Source organism: Mesitornis unicolor, unplaced genomic scaffold, assembly GCF_000695765.1.
Source record: "Mesitornis unicolor isolate BGI_N332 unplaced genomic scaffold, ASM69576v1 scaffold21371, whole genome shotgun sequence".
Taxonomy (NCBI): Eukaryota; Metazoa; Chordata; class Aves; order Mesitornithiformes; family Mesitornithidae; genus Mesitornis; species Mesitornis unicolor.
Window position 1 is genome coordinate 1 of NW_010162075.1, and position 9,101 is coordinate 9,101.

At 48.3% G+C, this 9,101-nt stretch overlaps 1 protein-coding gene across 1 annotated transcript; it reads left to right on the forward strand.

Annotated features, from left to right (window-relative positions):
- The first annotated feature begins 6 nt into the window (after positions 1-6).
- On the forward strand, positions 7-3,003 carry PXMP4 (peroxisomal membrane protein 4, 24kDa). Its single transcript, XM_010193524.1, has 4 exons — positions 7-24; positions 419-481; positions 1,063-1,261; positions 2,502-3,003. The coding sequence occupies exons 2-4, from the start codon at positions 456-458 to the stop codon at positions 2,763-2,765; spliced, it is 489 nt and encodes a 162-aa protein (XP_010191826.1). The 5' UTR covers positions 7-24; positions 419-455; the 3' UTR covers positions 2,766-3,003.
- Positions 3,004-9,101: the final 6,098 nt, after the last annotated feature.

Consider the following 9,101-nt stretch of genomic DNA (forward strand, 5'->3'; position numbering starts at 1 on the left):
CAAGGGCTTCCGCAACGGGGCCGTGTAAGTGCAGCGGGCGCGGCTGAGGGGAGAGGAAGGGAGGGGAGGCCGGGCCTGGTGTGGGGGAAAAGGGGCAAAGTGTGCTGATTGCCACGGGAAAGCTGTTGTGTGCCCTTCTGTCCTGTGAGGACGCCGGGCTGTTATGGTAGAAATTCAGGAGAGGCATTTATGTCTCCATCGCCGTTAGGCAGGGTTTTACCCGGTTTTGGGGTCCCCTTTGGGCCTGGCTTATTGAGGTGCACGTTCTGTTAAGTTTGGTGTGGTGCTGTTGCAAGTGGGCTGACTTAAAAGTAAGATACAGTTGCTTAAGTAGCATCTTTTGGCTACCAGTAGAACAGAAACACCATCGTTTGATAGCATAATATGAAAAGTCTGAAATACCTATTCACTTTTACAGCTATGGAGCAAAAATCCGTGCCCCGCATGCCCTGGTGATGACTTTCCTGTTCAAGAGTGGAAGGTACGAACTCTCCTTATTATTGTGTCACTGCTTAGAAAGTTTTCATTCAGGCATTCAGTTTTTCGTGTTTCCAGAGGACTTAAGCAGAAAGATGCATAAGCCGTAGTCATAGCCTGTTTGTCTGACAGCTGCACAGGACAACTCATATGCACGTACACAAATGGACGTACTCCTGGGGGTCAACCACTTGTGTGATGGTTGATGAGAACCAGTGGGCAGAGGAGAAATTAGCAGATGCAAACAGCAGCACTCTGCTCTCCATTCAAATACAGGAAGCCAAGCTATAGCAGTGCACATTATGGCTTTCCCTGCTTATGCCAGAGGTTTGCACTTAAGCAAAAAATAATGGGGAGAAGTAAAAAAAGGCTCCTTGACTATTTGTAGAAGTAGACTAAAGCACAGTCCACAGCTGTTGGTTGTATTCAGGTGAAGGGATTTGCCCTCCCTCGCAAAGCAGATGTTCTGTGGGGTACCTGAGCTTTCAGCCTAGACAGGCAGGCCAGAGGAAGATAGTGTCTGGGCTGAGTGACTGCAGAGGTACTGCCTTTTTGCCTGTCTAATTGTCTGTTTCTTTTCTTCAGTTTAAGAGAGAAATTGAAATCGATTGCTCAGGCCACGTACACTCACTCCCGGAACTTGGCGTATTTTGTGTTCACCTACAAGGGGCTCATGGCGTTGCAGTCCCGACTACAGGGGAAAAAAATTCCGTTTCATTCTTTCTTTGCAGCCTGCATTGGAGGTTGGCTAGTGTTCGGTGAGAACAACCCCATCAACAGCCAGGTAAATGCATCTGTTGAAAGTTTTCTTGACAAAAAAACCTGAGCCATGGATGATGTTGTGCCGGGAAGTGGTTGGTACAGCCTGGCGTGTTTCTTTTCTTACCATGTAGAGTTATTCTGTTACCATGTTTTCTTTGCACGAGTTCTGGTTTTGACTGTGCTACACTCAAATCCTAGAGGTGGTTGCGTGCCTCCATGAGTGCTGTGTGCAGTTTGAGAGCTAAAAGCCCAGGTTTACCTCCAGAGCTGCACTTGTGTACCTAGGAAGGCAGGCGGGCAGTCACTTACACAGTCCAAAGCCTTTGTGTTACCTGAGCTGTGGTAACCACCTGCCTGCGCTCCCACTTTGCCCATTTGCAGGGCTAAACCCTGGAGCTTGAACATCGTGAGTGTGGAGCACAGTCAGCTACTGAGCTGCGCTTAACTAAACCGGTTAAACCGACAAGCACTGCTCAGGGGCAGTCTGGTTGTTACCACTCAGCCACAGAGTAACCCGTCAGTAAAGCACACAGATGCAGATTAATCAAAAGCGTTTTACTTGTGCAATCCCTGTGAGCCCGTACCTTCAGTCTGGTTTTAGGATGTCTCCAGTTTGTATCTGCTTGGCAGGCGAGCAGGGCTGCTCTGTGACTGTTCTGTCAGCAGCATCATCTAAGGTAGCATTGACTGAGCAAAGATAAAAGTTGTGCAACGGCAAAGATGTGTTACATCAAGTGTATCTCGTTGATGACTAAATTAAAGCACTAGCAGACAAGTAGGGCTTTGAGGACATAGGGAAGACTCAAACATGTCTGGTTATAAAGACTGCTTGATGTGTGAACCTACAACCTGTGAGTTGTTAAGATGGGCAAATTATTTCCACTCCTTTTCACAGAATCCCAGACCGTTAGGGATTGGAAGGGACCTCAAAAGCTCATCCAGTCCAATCCCCCTGCCGGAGCAGGAACACCCAGATGAGGTTACACAGGAAGGCGTCCAGGCGGGTTTTGAATGTCTGCAGAGAAGGAGACTCCACAACCTCTCTGGGCAGCCTGGTCCAGTGCTCTGTCACCCTCACTGAGAAGAAGTTTCTTCTCCAATTGAAGTGGAACCTCCTGTGTTCCAGTTTGTGTCCGTTACCCCTTGTCTTATCATTGTTTGTCACTGAGAAGAGCCTTTTGTCTGGTTTATTGCTTCTAAATCACTTATCCTTGCTAGTATACCTGGTCAGGTTATTTACCTGAGGTTTTCTCCTCATGCAGATCATTATGTACCTGCTGTCTCGGATCCTGTTTGGTTTGTCTCGGCTGGCCGTGGAAAAGGGCTACATCCCACAGCCAAAGCAGGATCCCTTTCCGCTCGTCGCTGCTCTGATATGGGGCACGGTTCTCTGGCTCTTCGAATACCACCGGCAAACCCTGCAGCCTTCCCTGCAGTCCTCCATGACCTACCTGTATGACGACAGCAACGAATGGCACGACATTTCTGACTTCCTCATTTATAACAAAAGGACAGACAGCAAGTAGGTGGTTCGTTGTAAAGCACCTTTGAATGGGATGGTACCTTCCAGCAGCTATGGGGAAAGGTTATTCTGTTGCTCGAGTGGTGATTTTGAAAAATTAACACCTGTCAAGCACGGTTGCTTCTTGGGTCCTGGCCAAAATGTTTTGTTTAGTCTTCTCCTGGCTCTGTTTCGAGCAAGTCAATACCCTACAGAAACTTGTTGCAGTCCTCACTGAGGGTAAAATACCTTGGGAATCTTGAGTTCAAATAAGTCTTTTTTTTTTAAAAGAGCCCTTACTTTCAAAAAGTGTTAATTTTTAAAGAAACTCAATATACTTGTAAAATGACAGCCTGACAGTAAGTGGGGAGTGTGTCTAATCATGAAAAACGTTCTAGGGGTTGTCTGAATGTTCACAAGACAGAAGCGTTGCTCTGTGCTGCTGTGCTCACCGCAGTGGTGGGAGCAGGGGAACCTGCTCGGGTCTGACAGCAGGGACAGCATTTCTTGATTTCTGTGGCTGGCTGGAAATCTTGTTTAGATTATGACAAGGACAGTTGTGTGCTCCTTACGAGAGTTTCTCTGCAGTTTTCCCTTAGGGAAGACAGTAAGATGTTTGAGAATAAATCTATTAATGTTGTCTGGTTCAAGCCTGGTAAATCAGGCTCAGGAAGACTCTTTCTGCTCGGTTTCTTTCATGCACTTGGGCTGAATCTGGGAATTCCCTCTGCAGAGCGCACTTATTAATACCCTGTAACGATTTGAAACTTATTTGTCAAGTTTTTCAAAGCTGCTTGAACCGAATACTAAAACCAGTTACCAGTTACGCAACTGGGACTCGTTTATTTGCAGGTCGGGGCACATTGCACGCCCTCAGACATCGCACTGGATACTTTGTGTGTAAAAGCAAGCGACACTTAACAAGCGCTTTATTTGGTGGAAGATAAGCACGTGGGTTTTAAAACAAGCTGCTTTAAAATGAATCAAATCAAACTGTTAACAGTACAGGGCACTTACACTGCTGTGTGACGCTATACTGGTCACGTAAGGATGTACATTAAAGTAATTCCTGACACGCTGGTTTTATGTGGTGATACCACAAGAGTCATTGAGCAGCCTGTGCCAATGCCTGTCTCCGTCAGGACTGTTTTATTTGTTCATCTTTCGCTCATTTCTGCTCATTTTAAACAGGTCAGTTCTTCCGTACCCATGCACTTTTCCATCCTGACCTGACCTTGTCATGTTGTGAGCCCATTGGTGCTGTTCTTCATCATCTTTTGCAGTCTCTTTACGCTTCAGGCTCTAGCAGTTTGTCACATTTAATGGCACGACCAAAACAGTACATTTTAAGTTCAAGTAGCTTCTGAATAGAAAAAAAATCTCAATTTCTTAAGTCATTTTTCCTTGCCCTCCTACGTTATGCATCTTCTGAGTGCTGCTTTGCTCTTTATTTTTCCACTCGCTGTGTCAGCAAGAGGAAGAATTGAATGTACTTGCCCCTGTACTTGGCACTGGTGAGGCCGCACCTCGAGTGCTGTGTTCAGTTCTGGGCCCCTCACCATAAGAAGGATGTTGAGATTGTGGAGCGTGTTCAGAGAAGAGCCACAAGGATGGGGAGGGCTCTGGAGAACAAGCCTGATGAGGAGCGGCTGAGGGAACTGGGCTTGTTTAGCCTGGAGAAGAGAAGGCTGAGGGGAGACCTCATCACCACCTACAACTGCCTCAAGGGAGGTTGTGGAGAGGTGGGTGCTGGTCTCTTCTCCCAGGTGATGGGGGATAGAACAAGGGGAAACGGCACCAAGCTGTGCCAAGGGAGGTTCAGGTTAGAGATAAGGAGGAAGTTCTTTCCTGAGAGGGTCGTCAGAAGCTGGAACAGGCTGCCCAGGGAGGTGGTGGAGTCCCCATCCCTGGATGTGTTTAAAGAGCGGGTAGATGAGGTACTTAGGGATATGGTTTAGGGGGTAGACAGGAACGGTTGGACGTGATGAGCTCAGAGGGCTTTTCCAACCGAGCGATTCTGTGATTCTGTGAATGTTCCCCTCCCCATAGTCTTGTGCTGTGATGTTTGGGATTGAATCATGTCCTGAATGTCCAAGGTTAAGCAGGAATTGAGTCTTCTGGCTCTTGAACTGCATCTAATGCTGAATCTCACTAATTCACTGCATTGGTTTTATTTCTTTGGAGTTAACTATTTTGGGAGGTGTAGATAAGCCTAAAGATTCAAGTACAGGAAATAATACTGAAGCTACAGGTGAGGTCTGATTTCTCTGTAAACGTTGTGTCTTTATCTGCACCACCATTGGGTATCTGCAGCAGCGCGAGTGCAGCGCTCTTTTTACGTCGAAAGAACGTTAATATTCTGCTGGTATTGCTGGGTTCCTACAAGCTTTGATGGGATTTCAGAAAACCCTTCCAGAATCTGACAGCCGTGGCTTGAGGATTTCTCCCTGAAACCATTAAACTTGCAAATCCTTGACCGTGTATAATGATTGTAGCAAAAGATGGTGCAGGCCGCTTACGCGAGCCACGCATCTATTAAAGTTTTTAACCTTTTTCGTTTATTGCTGGCATTCCTTTCTCTGAGAAAGGGCTGTGATTCCCCTAGGGGTGAAACAGTTTTCCTCTGTGAATAGTTCTGCAACCACAGGGCTGCTTGTGAAGCGCTGCTCTGGCCACGTGAAGGCCAAGTGGCCCATCCTGTCCTTTTTATGCCACCTCTGTCCCCTCGACGTAACAAACCCAAGCCAATAGCAAGTTTCCAGCATCAACCCGGCTTCAAAACTCCCTTTTTCTCTTGGGAATCCATTGCCACTTGCAAAGCAAATTGTGCCTGAGCCTGTAACCATCTGCACTTCTGACCCAGGAACCAGCTGCCAGCCCTGGAAGACAAAACTGCAGCTCATCCCGGCGGCGGGTCCCGTCCAGCAGCATCCTCAGCCGGGTGTTTTCGGACCGTTGGTTTTCCCGCTGCGCCAGGGCAGGACGTTAAGCTGCAAGTCACTTCTTTTCCCCAGGGAAGTAATTGGGGCAGTAATTTAACAGCGCCGAGGCCGCATTGCTGCCGCTGTGACCAGATAGCTGGGGGTGAACCCCTTATGGCACCGAGGTGTTGGAACAATGCGGGCGTGTAGTAAGGAAGCGAACTAGAAGTAATTTGTCTGAGTCAGACTTTTCGGATACAGAAGTTACGCTCCCTGCCCTCCCCCAGTTCATTGTGTGGGGAATCGAGTCCCCTGTTTGTGTTCCTTTTTTATTAGCATTAAAATCGAAAGAAAGAAAGAGGCAGTTGGGAAGCCACCTGCAAGTCGGCCAAACGCTGAAGAGTCACAAAGAAATGCCATTTTCTCCCCCCTAGCACTGATCGGTTTTGAATTTTAAGATGATGGAGGCAAACCCACGTTCAACTTTCTTTTCCTGGGTTATTTCTTCCTCAGCACCTGACTGTGAGATGCTGAGCGCCTCTAAAGAGGAGCGGAGTGTCTCGATGCTCAGCTGAGTTTGTCAAAAATTAGGATTTCTGGATCAAATCAAAGCGTTCCTTTAAAAACGACGCTTCTCCATCCGATTTTAAGCCTCTCTTAGAGGCAGTTTTAAAGGTCAATGAATCAAACTGATCAAAAGTTTTCAGCGAGCCTTGAATAGCAGGCTGACTATCCTGAGCTATGAATCATTTATTTTATGAAGGAACAAAGCAAGCTCCGGGTGATTTATTGCCACCGCACGCTGCCCTGGCATACCCACTGTGCCTGTGTGCCGCTGCTGGCTCTGGGGATCGCTGAGGAACCGTTTCCGGGACGATTACATTATTGAACAAAGGTGAAAATGAAATGGGTGCGTGACATTTGGTTCAGCTGAGGGTTTGTCCGTGCTGCGTTTGATCCTTGCGGCGAAGGGGAGGATATTTCCGCCAGGAAACAAAAACCTTGTGCTTGTCCAATTAGCGCCGCAGAGAAGCGCTTACGGGGGCTGTGGCTGCTGTAAGGTGTGAACCTGCGTGAGCAGCGTGCCCTGTCCCTGTCACCACCTGTGTGTCTGGGCGATGGCCACCCCTGCTCCGCACAGCTGGGTCCAGGGAGAGGCTGCAGAAGAGCTTTGAGATCGGTGCTGTGAGGCTTTCTCACCCTGGTAGAGCAATTCAAGCTCTGCTTTAAGCAGAGCTGGGTGGGAGTCGAAGTGCAGGGATGGTCTCTCTCACCAAATCCAGGTGTCCCTGTGCACGCTGAGCTCTGCACCCGCTTGGGACCGTTCTGGAGTAACCAGAACGCTGTGTAGATGCCCTCACACGGGTGAAACTGCTGCCACTCCAACTCATTTTCACTCAGACGCGACCTTTGGATGATGCCCCGAGCTCCGTGCCGTTTCCTATTTGTCCTGTTGTGTTTGTCGACCCAGATCACACCAACCTGAGCAGAACGGGCTCTGTTTTCTATTGCTGGTTTTGAAATCCAGCAGATAAGGGAGGAGAGAAAACGAGGCGTGATGCTATCCAGTGTAAGGGCTGGCTGCTGCTGTTAATATTTTAGGGGTGCTAATCTTGAGCTCTGTGTGGTCACACCACATTGCTGGAGGAGGTGACTTTTTTCCTTTACTTCGAAGTTTCATCTGCCCCATTTCTGTATGAGACCAGCGATGAAACATTAAATGCTCTCTAATACAAGTGTTCTTACCTCTGCTTTTGGTATCTATTTTGCGTTCATAATTGCTGTGTAATCCAGGCTCTGATTTTCTGACAGCGTAAAATAAAGAACATAAACTCAGGTAACTTGTAATTACACTGATGAGAACGTTTGTAGGAATATCTCAAGAGTTTGGGGTTTAAAATGTGTGGAAGAGGGGGCAGAGGGTTATGAAGTAGCTCTGTCCGCTCTGAACTGCCTTCCTGTGCAGTCGCTGTGATACATCAGTCCACGTTTTTCTGCCAAACTCATCTGCAGATAATTTCTGTATCGTCACTCTTTGAATAACTGTGTCATATAATACTGTGCTTTCTATAACAATAATAAAAACCTACATTTTTTGCCTTTTTCTTTTTTACTGTCATCATTATTAAGCTAAAATATCAGAAATAATGCTTAATTATTGCATGTTATGAGTCCTTTATGTAGAGAGGTCCTGCACAGAGGGCATTTTTGGCATTGGTTTGCCCCTGTGTGACCAGCTTGGGGGCAATACCCAGCACTACTTTGACCCACACCATCGGATTTAACTCCTGCTGCACCGGCTGGCTCAGGTAAGGCTGCAAAGACAAATTGGGGTGTCTGATATCCTTTTATTTCTATTTTTCTGAAGCATGAACTTTCCCCCATGACCGAGCAGGGCCGTGCAGACAGGACTTTATCTTTATGCAGCACCCGCCAGACATAAACTCAGGAGCACGTCTCCACTCTTTAGCAAGACTGGTGAGTCCATGAGGAGGTTGCAGCTGCACAGGAGAAGGATTCATCTCCTTTCCCTCATATACATGCAAGAAAAGCTCCTGCCCACCCTTCTCCCACCAGCATTTGCCTTTCATTTGTCTCCACAACTGCCTTTTTTCAGCGCCGCCAGCACTCAAAGCCTTGGAGAAGTTGCAGCGCTTGGCGGAGAAGGGGGGCAGAGCACAGCCTGCTCTCCCCGAATAATCTCCTGCATGAATTGGAGGGGGGAGCAAAACCCGTCCTTTGTGAGCGGGGCGGGAGCAGCTGGTGCAGCAGCTGTGTCCCAAACCCTGCGTCACCCCAGGAAGCGCCTGGCCGAGGCTCCCCGGGGATGGGGAGAGCACTGCCAACCATTCGCTCCCACCCGCCTGCTGGGGTTGCTTTTTCCCCCCTTCCCACATGGAAAAGAAACATTAACAGCGTGCAAACATCTGGTCTAACTGTTGCTTATTGCTTCATAGTAATGATGATATTACAGTGTAGGGCTCCGGAGAGCAGGCCTTTGAATATTAGAAGGGCCAAGCGTTAATGAACTATTAATTTCCTTTAAGCAAGGCAGCATTTCTGTGTGCTCTTTGTTGATGGAGAAATGAGGCACGGAGAGGCGATAGGATTGGTCACGGGCATGCAATATGTTACTGGGATGTGGGGAAATCACGGCACTGCTCCGTGCTGGCTGTCCTGCAGGGGAATTGCAGCCGCTGCCAAAGTATCCAGCATAAAATCCTTTAACTCCTGAAACCTGTCAGGCCAGCGCAGCCCCTGCGTGTCAGGATCTGCTCCGCAGCAGAGGAGTTAACTCATCACTGCGAATGCCTCCTGCATCCCACGCACTGGTGGAAAAAACACCCCATCTCCCACATCCAAGGCAGGTTGGGGTTGGCAGCAGGACTGGGATGGGAGCCAGTGCTGGCCCACAGCCCTGCCCGGCAGCGGCAAGGGCT